Source organism: Meleagris gallopavo, chromosome 4 (genome assembly GCF_905368555.1).
Source record: "Meleagris gallopavo chromosome 4, MGAL_WU_HG_1.1, whole genome shotgun sequence".
NCBI lineage: Eukaryota > Metazoa > Chordata > Aves > Galliformes > Phasianidae > Meleagris > Meleagris gallopavo.
Genome location: NC_139407.1, coordinates 10,165,581 through 10,185,336, shown reverse-complemented (window position 1 = coordinate 10,185,336; position 19,756 = coordinate 10,165,581). Strand labels below are relative to the sequence as shown.

The following is a 19,756-nucleotide window of genomic DNA, read 5'->3' as shown; positions in this document are numbered from 1 at the left end:
CTCTGCTAGTTTCTGTGACACAAATGAGATATCCTGGGAAAAACTGAGGACGAAGCTTTGTATAGTGCTAATTTATAAAGAGATTTCAATTAGCAATGTGCAATTCCACCATCAGTACGAATGCTGTCAGATTACTGTGGGTTATGTCAGTGTCTCAGTGTTTGAGACAGAATGACTGAATCACAGTTCATTTACTTTGAGTTTATGCAAGCTATGAAAAAGTACTGTGTTGGATCCTGTAGTTCTGTAAGACCTTTCTTTGATCAAGAAGAAAAATGTAAAGGTAGATATACATAAATTTTTCATTAAAACTATGGGCTGTGAAGTGCTTGTTCTGAAGGGTTACTCTTTTGTTTCACCAAAGGAAAAGTACGTGTTCTGAAACAAAACCATTGTGTTCATCTGCAAATGAAGATTTTTCTTGGATTTATGCCGCTGAACTGAAAAAAAAATCTGATGTCCAGCACTGAGATGAAAATAACCATTCTGCCACTGGAGATTCCCAAGTGAATGCAAAATACTGTTAGTGGTAGTGTCTCCTTATCTTGTGTTCGAAACTTAGGTCTTAACAATAAAAGTAGGAATGTGCACCAGATAGAGAACTGGCCTCATTTAAGTCAACAGTAAAGACTTTCAAAAACATATTTGTTTTTTCAGAATTAACTGATGTCAACAATAACAGAGCGTAATAGAAGATTCTTTTGTATTTTCTACAGAAACCCTGTAGTTGCAAGTACAAAGGTTTAGGTTTGTTTTTTTGCACACCCATGTAATCCTCTGGTGTAGGATGTCTGAGTAGAAATATGATTCTATCAATATGTCTACTACCTCCTTGAGTCCTTAACTAGATGTGAAGATTTGTCAATATACAGTTCATTTTTCAGAAACGCTCACTGCAGCTAAGTTTTGTTTTCCTGCTGCAACCTGACTTTAGGTATCTCAGCAAAAATTCTTTACATCGAATTCAAAATAATAGTCAAAATCATGATTTATTAGATGAGTAAACCTATTCTCCCTATTGCCACAGACATTTTTTTGCCAGTGTACATTGAGAAAATGATGAAGAAAGTGTCTGTATTCCTCTGTGTGAGCTGCTTCTTACCAGCTGTATGTTCTGCAGAATAAAACTTCCTATGTTGGCTGAGATTAATATTTTTGGAGTTGTTTTATATGCTTTTCAGAATTGAACTTAGTTCTGAGTATGATTCTGAGTATTCCAGAGACCTAAATATAGCAGACTGTAGTGTTTTGAAGTGATTAGCTTGAAATGGATTTCCAGATCTCAAAACTGGCACCTGTTAGGTCAGAATGTGCTGAATTACGTCCATTCCTACTGCTTTTCACTATCAATTTCTGGTTACATGCATATTAAGCATGAATCAGCATGCCTTTTGTGTTTGGCAGTCTGATTTCCACTGCTGAGGGATAAGTATAAATAGGATGATTTAAATTGCAAAACATTGATTTCCCCTTAGAGCAGATGTTTTTTATTTAGCTGGTGGCAGAATGTTTTGAGGCAAAATCACTGCTCCTGTTTACATTTGAAAATAAAGAGCAGAGAGAAAAGAACACCTTGGCATATTTGAATGGTGCTTGTAAAGCATTGGCTTGTTTGACTGTTTTAGCTAAGGCATGTTGGATATCAAAACCACTTTTATTAAAGAGTGTTTGGGATTTTAAAGCTGAGCGGTACAAACAGGTATTTTGTGTGCCTGGAAATCTATTTTTTAATTAAAATGACTGCTGGTAAATTTTGATTGGTGAGTCTCAGATATCTTAGCAAATCACATGACGTTATAGATGAAATTTCTGTGTCTAAGCTCATCTTTCACAAACAGTAAACATCATTTTGTTCAGGTTTGGTCACTCAAGGCAAGTACATCTTGTGTGTAAACAAGGGTAAGAAGAACATCTGCATCTCCCCCAGATTGTGAATGTTCTTGTCACAAGAGCTGAATACATTGTTTCGCAGACTCTCTGGGGCTAGAGGCAAGATTTTGAGCTCTTATTAGCTTTTCTTAAATTACCCAGGAAAGCAGAAGGGTGTTACACCAGTTCCTTCTCCTCTTTCCTCTTGTTCCTTTTGAGTTCTGTGATCCTACTGGTCTAGAATTCTTATCAGCAGCTGCAGCCACCTATTGTACGCTTCATTAGATCCACTACCAGACAAAAATACTTGTTCCACCTCTGCTGGGATTTGTGCCGACACCATTTTAAGAGACTTGCAGACTTGAGGTTTGCATCTTGTGTCCTCCATAACAATAAAAGCATAGTTAATTGTAAGTGACAGATGCTGAGTTTATGAAGTGCAAATAGGTTTAGAATAACATATGTGGGTAAGTGCCCAAGGTTAGATGCTTCGGTTAGGAAAAGGGAAATAAGTTCACTTTGTGTATGGGAAAGTTCTTTATGTTTGTTTGGCTTTGAGCTAATTATGAGAGCACATAAATGTTCTTTTTTAACCAGCAGTACTACCTACGGTACGTTCAGGTCAAAATGATTTTGACCAAATTAAGTCCTAAGTAATACGGTAACACAGATACTTGATAGAGTTTTATGTTTCTGAGTAAGTTGGTAGCATCTTTTAAAGAAGCATTAATTTTTGTTTCTTTCCCAGTTGATTTTTTTAATTGCGTGTATTGCAGAAAATGTCATGTGGAATTTGTCTTTGTGAAGTTGTTTGTGTCAAAGAACTTTAAATGTTTATTCTTTCTGTGCTAATTGTAATCAAATGACTGACCCTTGCTACTTACCTGCATTTCCTTAGGAGCGTCAACGTATTTAATTCCTTTTTTTCATTTGTCCTTGGAAAACTTGATCATCAAACAATTAGATTTGAGGCAGAACAGCAAAAGAGTTGGATAATAATGACGGCAGAAACTCATGCACAACTTGGTGGATCTTTTCAGAGAAACTATGTCACGCTAAATTATCTCTATGTATTGATGAGCAGTACTCTGCCAAGGATGAATAAAACACTGAGCATAAAGGTCAGCTCTAATAGAAGAACTTATGAACATATTCTGTTAAATCCCACTGCTTCTGTCTGTCTGCTGCCCCTGCTAAATCAAATTCTCCTTTAAGTTAGCAGTTCTGATAGGTACCTGCTGAGCTGCAGAATTCTGTACTGAAAAAGAGCCTCCCATTTCAATTTGTTTCTGCCACCTCGTTTAGCAATATTTTAATTGCTTTTGGAAGCACTCGATGGATAAGCTTTGTAATGCACTGAGTATGTAAAAATAGGGATTTGGTTCAAGAGGTAAACGGGGTGCGTGGGTCTGTGACATAGAAGAAACGTAGTGCTTTCAGTGGTGCATGGTATCAATTTTGTTTTGATCCCTTGTCTGAGAAAGAATTGCTAAAAACGGTATTAATGTTTTCTGATAGCTGAATTTCAGAGTGGAGAACCAGATCTTTACCCTGAAGCTGCATCAAAAGCAGATTGTGAATCTTGGGCTGTGGCACTGGGAGAGGCAAACTCAAAGTTTGAGGAATAAAATTCATCAGTTCTGGAGGTTGATCATGGAGATCAAAGAGGAGAGAGCATCAGATGAAGCACAGCAGTTTCTCCCTTCATCACAAATAGACAGTCTAGGAGAGCCACAGCTTACGAGTAAGTGTATATACTCATCTTATTGAGCGGTACAGTAAAAACGCACCAGAATTTGTAGTAGTACTGATAATGTCTCAAACAGTGTACATAATGCTGTTTAATTTGTTGGTTGACAAGGTGCAGTTGTAGATGGAGGTTCTTTAACTATCGTTACCTGTTACATACTCAGTTATTCAGATAATCTTCATGGAAACAGATACGTAGTGTTACTATGTTTTTGGCATTTTTCTCTGATCTATTTTCTTCATGAAATTTAAATATTCTATTCTTTTGTCCTACATGAACACGTGGACTTGTTGTAAGACATAATTTGATACTTTTGATAACTCTTAAGTAAGCTTTGGCGATATTTAGAGTCAGAGAAGTGTACTTTGTGATATAAAAGCACCTAGGGGTTTGAAAGCATCTAGCCATATTTTGAGCCGTGTTTGATTCAGAGGGGCCTGAACCATGTTGTATTGCTATGCACTGGATTTCAGTTGTATCAAGTGACTGATCAGTCAATCAAGTCTGTATCCAGCATATTCATAAAAATGTTCCAATATGCTGGATGTGCTAGCGATAAAGTCGAACTCTGAAAAAATTTATTACCAGATATTTTTGTATAATTCTAACTTAAAATAAATAAAGGATGTTATTTGTTATCTCTTACTGACAAAGGCCTTTCTACGCTTTGCAGCTAAAATTTTTTCTGCAAATTCTGCATAAACGTGAATGATCAGCTGCAACAGTGATAACAGTGTGGCGTAAGACCTATTCTACAACATAGTTTTTCATGTTGTTTTTGAAATTGCAGCAAGATTCCTTCCTTAAATTTTATATACCATCCTGGTTCTTCCAAATCTGACCAATTTGTCCGGTATTTGTGAATACAACATATGATCTTTTGATGACAGGATTACAACAAAACAATACATGAATGTCCATGTAAGACAACTTCATTTCTACAATTTCAATCAATACTGTAGTTATGATCCAATTACTTCCTGCAGAGGGTGAACAACTGAATGTTATTTGATCATCCTCCAAAAGAAAAGTTAACTTTACAAAGAAACATGTTGTGTTGTTTTTTTTTTTTTTTTGGACAAATACTTCATGCAAAGATTTCTTTCACTGAGGTTTTGAATACGAAGTGTTACTCTATGCATCCTGGCCCGTAGTTGGTGTGGTATGAGTTAGGCGTGTCAAACTGTATTAAAAAACTAAACAAGACAAACACCACCGCATATAAACAAAAAAAAGCAGATGTGTAAATAAAATTATTTCTAACCATTTCTTACTTTTTCTCAACTTTAAAAGGTATTCAGAGAATTGCAAATGAGCCAAAGCTGGAGTTCAGTCTTGGTAAGATAGAGTTTTGTTGTCTTGGAGTTGCAGTGTGTGCCTGTATGCATGTGTGAAGAATTTGTGTATATAATGTTACGTAGTATCACATATAATCTGTAGAAAAAAAAGTAAATAAAAGAACTGTAGTTTATTTAGGCTGGAGGTCTGCCTGTGCATGTGTCTTCAAAATCCTGGCTTTGTGTTCTTAATTCATCGAAGTAACTGAATATATGTATAAGGTTGTCCCATTCCACCTGATGGTTACAACATTCTCTATTTGTCCTCCCTCCCACTCTGGTGTAATGCATTATGCCAGCTTGGCTTGCGAACTTACAGTATTCACTATATTAAACCATCTGTATTCTTTAAAAAAAAAAAAAAAAAAAAAAAGCACCAAACAAACCTTAAAAAATAAATTCAAGAATCTATCCTTCTATTCATATAGGGTAGGACTTGTCTTAATTTGCATTGCCTCATTCTGTCACAATCTTTAAATATCAGTCTGTGCTAATTGTATCACTGAATATGCAAGGCTCAAAAAATCCTCAGTAGTGAAAGTTGGGAAGCTATTCAACTAGTGTTCTGGCTGCTTCTTGCTATTTGAAAAATTCTCCTTGTATGACATTTGTATTACATAACAAAAATAGAAATATTATACAAAGAGAGCAATCATTTTCACATATAACATGTAAAATATTTCATATTTGTAATTTTTCTGTTGACTTAGATTCGTGTGAATTCTCTCTGTATATTATAGAGAGATATATGTAGAATCTGAGTAGAGAAATATACATTTATAGATATTGATTTTCTATATGACAATATGAAGTGTTTGACAGCCCATTATATACCTACTATAGCATGACTCATTTTTGCTGTGTTATTGACTGAGTTTTTGTGTTTGTAAGAGGTAATTGTTCACAGGAGCGGTCATGGAGATGCTTGCAACTTGTTGGCATGCCTTGCTTCTTAATGATGTTCAGTAAGCACGTAGGACTTCTGTAAATTTAATTTCTGTGCATGTTATAAAGATTTGAGTTCTGTACAACACCTTGCTATGTAACAGTTATTCGCCATGGTGAACTTAAGTGCAGTGATATTTATTTGCTTTGAAGCGGGTCAGAGTATGTGATGAACCAGGAATATTGGGTCGATCATGGTGATGCAGCATATTCCAGTATGATGGAAACAGCAAACTTCCTAATATGAGTCGTTTAAACTATGAGGGTGTTTCAGGTAGTGTTCTTCACCTCTGTGTAATTTCAGTCTCTTTTGTTCCTGAACACTTTTGCTTTTAAGCATTTATTTTTTTCCCTTGATCTGCCAGGGAAAAGTAGATGAGGATCTTGTAAATACAAATGTGTACCAATCAGGGCTGTGACTAAGAAAAACATTTTCTTTTAAATGTGGTAGAATAAAGATTGTGACTGTCATGTTTTGATATAAATGCATCTGGAGACTAATTTTGAATAGCTATGGCTAAACTGCTTAGAAGTTTGTAGATACCTGAATTTGAAAAGCTATTTAACACTTGAAAGGTTTTTACAGAATGTAACCATTCTGAGAGACAGGGTTTTATCAACTTAGTTCTCGAGTGATGCAGCAGATAATAGGATTAACTTCTGTTAGGAATGTGCAAATTGTGAAATGAATCAAATCAAATCAATGTTTATATGGCCATGGGAAAATGAAGCTAATAGTATTCCTTATTCAGATCTATAAATAAAATTGTGATTCTCTTCAGTAAACTCAATTTCTTCTTGATACCAAAAATGGTAATTTTGGTCTACCTCACACTTTTGTAGGCTTCATAAATGCTGATTCATGTTTTCTCAGATTCTTTTCTATCTAAAATTTCAAAGGAGTAAGGTATGTGTATCTGTTAAAAGATGTGAAGTTTTCTGGGAGGTTGAGTATGAGCTCAGTCCCTGATGAGGATGACTGGAAGCAGAAAAACTACAGAAGATCAATCTAAGCATGGGTTACTCTACCTTAATTCTTACCAATGTGGGTACTCACCCTGATCCTGAGCTAGAATACTCAAAGCAATCAGAAACCTTCATGGTAATTTATGTCTTACTGAGAGTTACTTGGGAGAAGAGTTCCAGAGTTATTGAAGAATTTGTTGATATAGGTAGTCATTTGATTATGTCAAAATTGAGTGTGTTAATTTGTTACTTAGGTATTAAAAAAAAAAAAAGAAAAAACCGACTCAGTAGCTACCTTAATTTGTTACTTAGTGTTATGAGCTTAATGCTTGCCTTCTGAAGTACTAGGCATTCCAGTGAACATAACATAAACTTTTAAATTAATCTGACATAACTGAAAACTTGTATTTCCAGGGTATTTTAAAAGTAGTTCATTGGAATTAAGGATCATTAAACTAAAGAGAAGTTATTTTCAGCACACACACCGCTGCTCTTTTTTCCTCATTTTTATCTTCTTGCTTTTTCTAAAAATTACATCACCTACTTTGCATATTTCCTTCTGTTTTTCTTGCCTATGTACTCTTTCAATTCAGTTTTTGAACCCCGTTCTCTCAAGTGACTCTTTAGTAGTGACTTCCACGTGACCTCTTACATCTCATGAATTGAGCCTTGATTTTGGAGGGTGGGGGTATGCATGTGTGTGGCCTATTACACCTTTAATCTTTAGCTTGCCAGAATGATGGAATGGCATGAGTGGGAAAGACGTGTGAGATTTGATGACTGAGCTGGAGAGGGAAGATGATGATTTACCTTATCTAGAAAGTTCTTTAGTGAAAGAACATTTGTGACAACATTTTTCTGGAGGAGGCTGTCAGTCAATCCATTCTCCTATTGCATGACCAACAAAGCTGAGGTACAGCTCTTAGATGACCTGATGGCCTTGTGCTTATCTGATACGCAGTGAATGATATGACTGCAAGTGATTAGTTTGTGATTCTGGGTGAAGGGGACCCTTATTGAGAAGCATCTCTTTTGCAGATGTTTATACACAGAGAGCAACAAGCCAGCTCAAGTTGAAGTATTCCTTTGTTCTTACAGAAAACTCTGTAAGACTTTCTTATCTGTATCAAGATTTAGATGATAATTCTGGCACTACTGTTGTCTTCCAGCCTTTCCCTACCTCCCAGAATGCTGACTTTTTGTCTGGGAAATTTTTTTTTAAAACATGGTGTCTTTGTCAGAGAGACTGAGTAGACTTAGAGTGTCTGCAGAATATTTTCAGCTGTACATGTTAGTCTAGTCCATAGTGTATATTAGTAAGAATAAACTTCACTTTTATAAGTTCTATAAAACTATTGTTTCACCTGCTAAAAGCACTGATTTCATCAAACAAGAATGTCTCTTAATTTTGCTTTAATTTTTAACTTCCATTTAACGCAAAATAGCATATACAGCAAAGATTACTTAAGGGTCATTATTATTTTCTGTTTTGTATTTTAGTAGCTGAAGTGTTAGTTTTTCCTGCTGTCCAATGCCCCATATGGTTTTGGGAGGTCTGCTGCACAGGTGTAAGAAATAGATTGTATGTTTGAATAATTCGACTAAGTCACTTCGGAAGCAAAAAGTAACATTTATGATTAAGGAACTTGGAGCATGTGAGGAGAGGCTGAAAGAAAGAGCTAGGACTCTCTTGTTCAGCCTGGAGAAGTTATACGCAGTTGATGATGTGTATAAATACTTGGAGGGAGATGGGAGGTAGTGAGGATGAGGAGCCATATTCTTCTCAGTTATACTCTGTGAAAGTGTAATAAACAAAAAGAAGCAAGTTAAGATATTTGAAATTGTATCAGAACACAGAGAAACAGTCCAGAGAGGCTGCTGAGTCTCCATCCTTCGAGATGAATAAACTCAACAGAGTACTGGGAATCCTGCTGTAGTTCCTTGGACTGTGGCAGAGGGGTTGGGATTGACTTCCTGTCCTTTACAACCACAGTCTTTCTGGAATATGTGTGACAGGGATTTGCCACGTAATTTAACAATAAGTCTTTTTGGCCCCCTTTAGAGCCTACTGCTAGTGACTGGCTTATAACTGACTCTTAAAATGTTCTGTAGCGTACATCAATAATAAGGTTTTTGTTGGCTTGATCTAGAAATCCTTCAGGATCTCTAAAAAATCTCTTATTGTGTTGGAATTAGTCATCTTAAAATTGTTGCCATCTGTCTGAACTAGAGCAGTTTTAGGGAACTTCTCTTATTAAATGTTTCATGGTGTGTTTAGCATGATTCAGGTAAACACGCTTCTGATATCAGCATGAATTGTTTCTTGGGAAGGCACAAGTTGGGCAAGTTGGAAGCAGAGCTGAGCAAAACTGAAAATTAAATTTTGGTTGCCTGAGATAATATCTGATTAGTGCATATTCTAATGTTATTTTCTGCATATTTGCACGTGAAGGTTTGTTTGTTTATTTCTGTATATTCTTAGGGGAGACTTAATAGCACAAGCGCTTGTAAAATGTAAACGTAGAGCAGAAAATTGTTCCTGAATACATATTTACAGCACTGTTGGCCAGAAGTAAAATTCGAATGGACCCTTTTCATCCTGACTTGCAACTTTCCCCTTTTTCCATGCATGAAAAAGTTAATGACGAGCTTGGCTGAGAGACGAACTGAGGGTGACAGTTTAATTATTAGTGCCCTTTACCAAGTGGGTGGGTCCGAGTTCTGAAGTCTCATTGAAGGATGATGACTGTATCCTTGATCCAATTTCAGTGACAATTTTAATATGAAATATAGAAATTACCTTTCATTTTCTTATTTTCTTTCCTCTATTCCTGCTGCTAGTAACTCTTCACCTTTTTTGGGGTGCAGGGGTTTCTTTTTAGTGCTTAATCAAGGTGGGGTGATTTCAAGAGGATGATTTGAATGCCTGTTTGTATGCAGTTAATGACTTTCTGTGTTTTGTAGCTGCTAAGTTAGCGATGAACAGAATGATAAACTTGGATCCAACCGCATCTGACCTCTTTCTGGTCCAGTGCTTAACTGAATTCTAAGGGGTACTGGCATCATTTCTCCTTCAGCCTTCCCGCTGGGTCTGTTGTGAAGGAAATAAGCATTGATGCTTTTTGCAGAGCATGGACTAGCAGCTGTGCCCTGTCACCTCCTGCCAGCCCAGGACTGTGAGGATAGGTGTGTGGTTTGCAAATCTTGACAGGACCTGAGGTAGAGGCATTGCTGCTCAGCGTTGTCCAAGCTAGGTTGATTGGAACATACTCAGAAATTGACCTTTGTGTATGTTAGGATCTCTTGCAGTTGAAAGCTTAAATACCTGGAGACTATAAATATCTCCAGAACTAGATAGCAGGTGTGTGAAGTACTCTGTTTAAAATCCACTTGTGGGCATCTGCCTTTTTGTGAGTTGACTCTTGACTTCTTGCTTGGCACATCCTGCAGTTGGTCTTCCAGCTTGGTCTGCAAAACACTTAAAGAATTTTCTGGAGGTTTCCTCATATGTCTTTCCTTGTCTGCTTTTCTGCTGGATGTTAGTCACCTTATAAAACCAAAAGAACTTGGATAATTTGGGGACAAAAAGCAAGGAAATGACTTGCAGTTTACAACAGTCCTTTTCTTTTATTCGTGCCTCTTGTGCAAACTAGTAATGATTAAACAGATGTGAAACAGTTCTGTTTTGCTAGGCCAATAGTATAATAGAAACATTGTGAAGTAGCTCAGAGCGTAATCTCTTGACTTTTAGGTATTTAAAAATAATGCGCTGTGTTTACTGAATGTTTGTCTCTGTTGTTAAATACACCTCTAAATATGCCTATAGAAATAATTTCAGTAATGCTTTCATGTTATAAAACGTTTCCCAGTAGACTTGTTTTAATCCTCCTATGAGGGATCAGAAGTTCTATAAAAAGAAAAACATCTAATTAATAGAAAACTAAAGTCACCCTCTCTTTTTGAATGCATTAGCTTTAGATGTACTTATTTTTGGAATACGTGTCCTACAGTGAGGTTTGACTTGAAAATGAAGCTCCCCTGCAGGCCCTGAATGAACAGAATTGTATTCGAAGCACTGCACAATTCTGTGTGATGCTGGATGCAGCATGGTGCTGTGGACATTACAAGCAGTCTCACTTACTCTGAGGTCCTTGGAAGGAATTCACTGAGAACATACTAAGTAACTTATATTCTTTATTATTTTGCCCACATCTTCCGTTGATAATGAAGTTTTGAATACTGCTATGGACACTTACATTTTTTTTTTGGTTAATCATGTTTTTAGTGTAGTTCTTTCCAGCTGTGTGATATATAAATATAAAACTGAAATAAAATAGACTGCACTAAATTAAAAAGAAAAAGCTTGAATATTGTGTGGAATATTGTTTAAATGCTGAAAACAAGCGTTGGAGCTGACAACATGACATAAAAACCTCCATGTTGCACTGAAAATATATTTTACAGGGATTGGATGAGTAAAGAATTTTATTTTCTTGAATTTAGAAGAACTTGGTCTTCAAAGACCAGAATTCTTAACGTCCGTAAAGATGAAGAAAATCTGGAAAGATTTTTGACTATAACAATGGTAAATGAACTGAGTTTAAAACTAGCAGCGTTTTCAACTGAGATCTGAATCTGCTTCAGTTGAGATTAAGAGAAGCAATGCTTCATTCTCCATGTTAACGTCAAATTCACCTGGAGATCACTTTACAGCAATAAATGAAAATTTCTTTTAGCCCTTAACTAATGTTTCTTTTTACGTTGCTATTTGAAGAAGAAATAGATAGTGATATGCACTAGCAGTTTTTGTGGACGACAGGCTGTGATGACATAGTTGGCTAGCCTGTAGTTGCTGGACTCTGTGTTGCTTAATTTTGTGCCTTTATTATCAAAAGCAAACTTTTTTCTTCAACAGTTCTGAATTTGTATTATAAGGATGCACACTAAAAAATGTATCTGTGGTAAAGCTAAATAACAGCTGCATTTTCTTCACATTGTGGGTTAAAAGATTGCTTTAGAGAATTGTAAAGTAATGTGCAGTAAGGATCAAAACTATGTAATATTTCATTTGTCAACTGATACAGCACTATATTATATAAATGCTTCTGTCAAAGTAAGCACTGTATGCTGCTATAACAAGAAAAGATACGGCAGACTGAAAACTGTGAGACTTGGCACTTGTTTCTTTTTGTCTTCTGGTGATATTGGTAGTATTTTTTGTAAATTTATTTCTGCAGAGATGGAAGAAGTTGAAAATGAACTTTATATATTTTATTTATAGTCTCTTTTAAGTTCTATATATTTGCTTTAAGCTTATAGTATAAAGGAATGCGTAGTTAAAAGAAAAAAGGAAGTCTTCATACTGTTCACTACTCTAATTCTTCTTTTGGAGCTTAAACCTGTAGCCACTCAGTTTATAGGATAGTGGGAAACTGGTAATTACAGCAAATTTTCTTCTTTATTAGAAACTGGCTATGAGAATATTGGGAAAATGTGAAGGGAGAAGTGATATTTAGCTCTGTTTCCAGGACATTTAAACCTTTCTGTGGCATTCTAAAATGCCAGCAATGCCAAAATAAATTACATCCGTAACACAGCAGCAGATTCATATCAAAACATACTTTGATAGGAATATATTTTGGAATGTGTTATGTACAGCAGTTTTTATTTAGGCTGCTGGGCATTTTCCTTCTTTCCTTTTCTGACTGCACTCTCCAAAGAATCAAGACACCTTCAGGGCAAAGCATAAATACCATTAATAGGTTGTGGGAGAATCAGGGTAATTTTGGGCTGAAGGTAAAATCGATAACTGAAAAATGTAAAACAGCAAAAGCTGTGCTTTGCTGTCCTGCAACTGCTACAGAATATGAGAAGAACAGAGCTCTTTGTACCATTTTACACAATGTGCTCTATAAAGGAATGTGAACTTTTTGGAAAGAATTACATTTTTATAACTGAGTATGATATTATATGATAGAAACACTCTGAGCTTCAAAAGTTCAAGAATTCTTAAAATACTGTTCCATAATGTTTTATCATCTGTTTCATGACTTAATGCCAGAAGCACACTTCTGTGACCTCGATGCCAGTGTATAGCTTAAGTTAGAAGACAGAGGTGGCGGACATCTTAACCACAATTATAAATGTGTAATAAAGCTAGAATGTGATGTTAGATGATCTGCTCCCTGCATGGTCATCACTCAAAAGTTAGTCATGGGTTAACTACCCTGCTCAAATACCAGTTGCGCAGAATGAGGGTTCGCACAAGTACTGTTGCATTCATTTCAGCGCTGAAAATACCGTGCCTGTGAGCTGTATGTTGATCCAGTCAGCCAGTTTCCTGACTCTCTTGCATCTATTATGCTTAAGCTCTATAAATAACTGGAGTTGTCTAGGCTGAATGGCAGGGAAGCAGTGTGGGAAAAGGTCTGCTCTCGCATTCAAAAAACTGAAACCCACACTCAGGAAACGCCTATTATTGCTCCTGGTAATGGCAGAGCAAATTTACGCTTTAAAACTTTGCATTTATTTTACTTTATTAGAGAAGGAAGAATACTATTTCAAAGTCCTGTACTTAATGCTCTAGTCCAGCGTTAGGCTTTGGGTAAAACACAAAATATGCAACAAAATGAAATTTATCTAGTTCTGCAAAACCTGGAGTTGGCAGAGCTTATTTTGGAATTTAGCACTCATGGGTGTGATCACGTGTCTCAACTCTCCATTAGCATACAGTGTTTTCTAACCAACAGATCATTCTTCTGTCCTCTTTGAGTGTTTACTAATTAATTGTACTATTTTATCTGCAGATTAGATGGATAATGATTTGTTTTTTTGCTCAGTATACTGATACATTGGTTGCAGTGAGTGTCAATAACGTTTGTTTTTTTTTTTTCAAACCTGTTTGTGGAAATGTGATGGAGCTGTTTTTGTGTAATATGACTTCCTCATCATCTTTTTTTCCTTGGATAGTTGGTTTAAAAAAGAATAATTCTTCCCACTGTTAATTACAAGCATTCCTGAGGAATACTTAACTGTATTACTTATGTGCGTTTACTTGTGATATAACTAGGTTGCTTTAGCAACCAGCTGTACATTCTAGAGAAGAGAGATATATTTGTATTTTCATACAAATCTCTCGTCCCCAGATATGGGAGCTGTGATCTTAGAGCTGTTCTTAGGTAAAAATTAGTGGAGCTTGACTTATTTGTATGCATGGTCCAAATGCAGTCTTCTATACGCGTTCTTTTCCTAGTATTCAGTGTTGTACTGTGGATTTTATTGGGAGTTCACAATTGGAATCTGCTGTGGAAGGAACTTCATTCCATTGTAGGAGTCTGTTCTTTCTAATCCCTAGGTAATGATTTATTATGAGACTCTATCTGGGAAGCTGCTCATAAACACCATTCTGGGCTAATACCAGTCCTCCAACGCTTCTCTTGGTTGCTTTCAGGCATGTTTTGCCACACAGAGAACACATCTCTCTCCTGTTCTCTCTTTCAGTTCCCTTTACACTCCTAAGGTCAAGCATGTGCCCAAAGTTGTCCTGTCTGTTCCAAAGTTGGGTTATTCCTAAGCCTTTGTGTTCTTGGATGAAGGTCGTCTTTTCAGCAGTCTTGCTAAGTAGTGCCCAGTGAAGGCAAGGCAGAAGCAGTGACTTTGTGTGCTTTCTTCCCTTCCACCACTCCTCAGGGCAGAGGAAAAAACAAACAAACAAACAAACCACAAAACAAAAAAAAAACAGCAAAAAAAAGTACTGTTTAATGTTCTGCTTATAACACAGGTCTAAATGTAGTGTTCTTATTAAGTATGTCCTTTTGCTGACTATGGAATATCTGTACCTCAGTTAATTAGTCTGTCAAGACAGACTGTACATTAGTATTTATAAACTATGTTGCTTTGGGATAATAATGCTGCTGTAATGCCAATGAAATGAAAAAAGTTGAACAGTATGTTTATGTAAATATGTATGTATATGAGAGATGAGCTTCTTCCATGTCTCTCTTCTTCAGATACTTCGGATTTTCTATTGGGAGTGCTTAGAAAATAACAAGCTCTGGAGAAAACAGGGATATTGTTTAGTTTAATTACTGTCCCTTGCCGGCCCATTGGAATTTATCTAAGTGTGGAAGATGGAAAGGGAAGAAGTTATGGGGGAATCGTGCTGTTTCTATCACTGGTTAGAGGAAAAGCTACCTCAGAAGTTACCGTGTGGGCTGATACGCAAACTGTGTGAATCCGCAGACTGATAAGACATTCACCAGTGTTCTGTTATTTCGTACTATACGCTATATACTAACAAAAATGGACAAACATGGCAACATCAACGTCACTTCCTAATTTTTGGTATAGTCCTTGGCTTTCTGCTTTATACAACTCTAACTTTGAGCAGAGAATGTCTTTCATTCTTTCTGCACACCTAGTTTGTTCCAGCTGCTGGAGCTTTTCCAACTCAGGGAGGTACTGTATTCTCCCTGTTCCTCTACCAGATTAATTTGTTCCAGATCCATTGGTTTCAGTGGTTGGAGCATAGTTGAGCATCTGGTCTGAACTGTAGCTTCAGGTGAAGAATTTCCAGACTACTTTTTTCTTCTGTGACACTATTACTGAAAAAGTGAATCAAGTTGCTACTGTTTTACAGCATAGCCAGTTACAAGCAAACAGTAAGCAGGCGTTTTCTTTTGCTGACTTTGTGTGCGAGTGCACACAGAAAGATGAAGATCACAGCCTGCATGTTTGTGCAGAGGAGAGAACACTAGAATGTTGCACATGGCAAAACTCAAGAATCAAATGTTTACTTGCACAGCTTATGCTTACTGCACACAGAGCTTATATACGTAGTAGTGGTACCGGAATATGTAGAACAGTGTATAGGCACAACTAGCAGAAAAGTATTTATCTACTGTGATTCAGGAATAATATTGCAGTATTACCTGTAGAACAGCTACCGCAATGAAGCAATTCTTCATTTTTATCACTTAGAAAATTCTGAATGATAACTATTAAGGTATTTCCTAATTTGAGGCATTTTACATGGTAAGACAGTTTATATACGTAGGCCACGACATTTTGCAAAATACATAACTACAAACTTGAAAATATATTCTACAGCATTTGTTCTGTTAAGCTTTTTGTCTTGCTCCTCAGGTTGTGGTTCCTTTGTTATCTTTTATTTTCTTTGCTTACTACATGGAGGAATAGTTTCTTCTTGCCATCTTAACTTTTTCTTTGTTGATTTAAAAGCATAAATTATTCCTACCGCAGTTCTTCCTTAAACATTCATTGTATGCTAGTATGCTTAGCAGAGATGTGATCACCGGGGCAGTGGATGATTCAGGCACTTACTCACTGAGTCAGCGGTCACAATGAGTAGATTCATATACTTCAGGCATGTAAATACGAGCTGTCACTTCAGTTCACTGAGTTTTGATGTGGGGTTTTTTGTAAAATTATTTCCAGAATAGTGAAGTATTGAGGAGTAGTGTGTATACAGTCTGTTTGGATGGTAGGTTGTGATGTGAAGTATATTCATGTAATGTTACCCGCTTTCACTGTCTTAGGAAAGCAGCCTTATTATTCATTTTGTATTTGCTTTTTCATCAAGTTTTGATTAACATGTCGATGCTCAACAGCTGTATTTAAACGCAGTGTGCATCCTGTACCTCACTGCATATCTGTGTAATGTTTCACCTTGTCCAAAGAGTCTTTCTTTGGGAAGTCCTATTATATTCAGAGATTTTGCTATTTGAAAGAACAGTAATTCAGTGTGGTGCTGTGGAGCTGGCCAGACTGTGGATATGATATTAAAAAAAAAAAAAAAAAAAAAAAAAAAAAAACTTGCCCTATTCTTGTGTGAAAAGTTACTTAAACTAAAATGTGTTAGTTGGGCCATTTTTAAGGGGTATGATGATGTGTTCTGGCCCAGACTGACAAATTCCAGGTCACTGCAACTCTTCTCTGCTAGTGACAATCTTATTCAGTATCTTTTCTGACTGAAGGATAGCAGTGAATGGCAGTGACTCAGTGTCACAGTAAACACAAATAACTTTGTCTTCAAATAGTTGATTTTTTTTGTCGTATTTTTTCCTCCTCCTTCTCTGGAGGCTGCCAGAGTCTTCTGATACTTCCTGCTGGATCTCTCAAATTGGAGTTATGCAGATCAGTTATTTTCAGTCAACTTCACTCAACAAAGTTCAACATCTTGTTAGGCTGCTTTTTTACAAAAAAAAAAAAAAAAAAGGATCTACTGATTGAGTTTTCTTCTAAAAAATCAGTGGTCTCCTATGCTCACCATGGCAGTGGCCATTTAGTGTGCTCTTCTACCTATTTCTTGAGACGTATCAGTAGGATAAAAACTTGTGATATTGGCTGATAGAAGAGTTCATTATATCTACTAATGTATTTGATATGTCCCGTATGTATATCAAGCTGTTAGTAACTGAGGGATTTACCTCCAATCAGAATGCAGTAGTACTTCTTACAAGAGGTTAGTTGTAGGATTCTTGCCAGAAGCTGAATATTTTAATTGTTTTTTTAATTTTTTAATTTTTATTTTATTTCATTTTATTTATTTTATTCTACTTTTCCAGAGTTTGTCTCTTTTCCTGTCATCTCTGGAGATCCATTGAATTGAGTTGGCCACCCTTCCCTTCCTTTGTGATGGTTGTGAAAAATTTGACTCTGACGGTTAGTTTTCCAGATTCCTGAAGAGAACATTTACACTCGTTGTTCCTTTGAAACAGCATTCTTAAGTGTGCTGTATTCTAAAAATGGAATCGTAGAGTAGAACAGAGGAAGCAGAAGAACAGAACAGATTTAAGGATTGGGTGGTGGTGTAAGATTAGTATTTCAGGTGAAAATGGCTGTATCTTCAATTTCTGATGACCTGATACCGCTTCCTTATGTCAGTTGTGGTTGCTCTTAGTTTTTTTTATATCAGAGTTTTGTGATCAACTGTTCAGATCAACTTGTCTGCCCAACTTGCTGTAGTTAGTTAAATACTTTTCTGTAAATTTAATAAAATAATTCTTCAGGTACTATCAGATAATGAGGGTAACTTCAATAATGTAGCGAGCCTAAGAAGTAAATATTTGCTGGCAACTTGCTATTGAAGTCTGGTGTGAATTCATAAGGACTCCATCCATGCACAAACCTTTATTGCCATCCTACTTTTATCACCAAATTATAAGGTCAGTTTCAGGCTTTACAGTGAGATTTCATTGGAAATTCGGGCGTAAGAAGAAACTTTAAGGTATTCCATGAAGTTTAGATTTAATTATTTCCTTGTTCTTGTAACCATTATGGAACAGTACTAACAAAAGGCTGGATGGTTCATTTCTGTTTTCTTTAATCCTCAACTGGCAGGTGCAAGCCCAAAGCAAAAAATGGTAAAAACCAAGCTGAGCTGGCCTTTTGTGTCTGAGTTTTCCTTGCTTTCTCATAAGACCAGGTTTACTTGCTGAGAGGATAATTTGACTCACCTTTAGAAAGTTAAAGGTCAGCTGCACTTGAGGAAGCCCCTGTTTGGCAATGATCTCCATACAATGTCCCTAGCTCTTTCTTAACAAATAGTCTCTCTAAAATGGTAGGCTTTTCTTTTTCTGCCTCTGAATTCTAGGATTCCAGCGTTGCTCAATGAACTGCAAAAAATACTGGATAGATCCTATTTTAGTATTCTCTGTTGCATGTTCCCTACTGAATGTGGTGGATGTAGTCAGGTGGATGGCTTTTAACTTGGAGCCAGTGTATGCCGTATCAGTACATGTCCTATCTGCAGTGTAGCTAACGGTGATTTTATTTCTCTCCTGTTCCTTCTTTTGTTGTCTTTTTCTTGTTGTGTTTTTTTTATGTCAGAAAGCTTGAAGTATTTTAGTTTAAAAAATTAACTCAGTCATCTGTATCACATAAGCAAAGTTAAAAATGAATTATTAAACAAGAACTGAATTCCTTGATATTTTTTCAAGTAAAATGTGTTTTAATAATGGTCTAAAGTAGCCAGAAATCAGTTATTCTTCTTGTATAGGTGCCAGTCAATGACAAAAGAATTGTTTTGCTGTTTTTAATTAGGTAGATTTTTATTATGAGTTCTTCTAAAAAGCTTGTAATGTGACATCAGACGATGTAAACCAATCTGATCACTGATAGCATTTAACTGGCTTAGAATGTCTTTTAAGTGTTCATATGCTGGAAAACTCTCAGAAAAGAAATGGTCAAGTCAGGCTGCTAAGAGATTTCATGGCAAATTAAATGAATGCTTATGTAAAAGTGCCCGCTATCCCAATGTGTGCGAGTGTGAGGGTATGCATGCGCACATGTGTATTCTGGAGCTGATGAGCCTGTGGTAGGGAGCTTTGCAGAAGCTGCAAGTATTTTTAGTGGAAACAAAATCTCAGTTCAGTTCTGCAGCATGTGACTTCCTATTTCTGTAAGTTACTTCCAAGAGACTTCCTCTGTTAAATCGGCTTGTCTCTGGAGATTTGAGCTGGAGCTGCAGCATAGTCTGCTTTGTCCTGTGCCTGTGGCAGAGTTTTTTCCAGAGTTTTCTTTCGAGTATTTTATTTTTCTTTTGTACTATCTCCAGCATGCAAGGATCTAGTGACTGCTACCCGTGATCGGAAGCTGAATACGTTTATACAAGTCTCAGTGGTACATCCAGCAGAGCACGTTTTGACGAGGTATTCAAGTACTGAAATCGTGGAGGTGAGTGTCTTTCTTATTCAATTAACGTGTTAATTGCTCTTATTTTGTTATTTCCTTAGAAAGTGAGGAAGAAATGAAACAAGTTAGTGCACAGTCTTAGGTAAGGAAGGACACACTGGCTGTTAGCAAAGCATACCTAAGACGGCTCTGTAGTTCTTGGCATTTAACCAGGACAAACAGTTAGTACTGAACT

At 36.5% G+C, this 19,756-nt stretch overlaps 1 protein-coding gene across 7 annotated transcripts in view; it reads left to right on the top strand.

The window, feature by feature from the left end:
• Window positions 1-19,756, top strand: part of INPP4B (inositol polyphosphate-4-phosphatase type II B) — a 304,378-nt gene that overhangs the window by 98,700 nt on the left and 185,922 nt on the right. For 5 of the 7 annotated variants that reach the window (XM_085222120.1, XM_085222121.1, XM_085222119.1 and 2 more), the window contains exons 3-5: window positions 3,388-3,613; window positions 4,913-4,957; window positions 19,445-19,563. In XM_085222120.1, coding sequence (XP_085078246.1) covers window positions 3,523-3,613; window positions 4,913-4,957; window positions 19,445-19,563 — 255 coding nt within the window. In that variant the 5' untranslated portion in view covers window positions 3,388-3,522. Of the gene's footprint in view, window positions 1-3,387; window positions 3,614-4,912; window positions 4,958-19,444; window positions 19,564-19,756 lie in introns of those variants that run through there. The other 2 variants (XM_085222115.1, XM_085222117.1) reach the window with 2 other exon arrangements.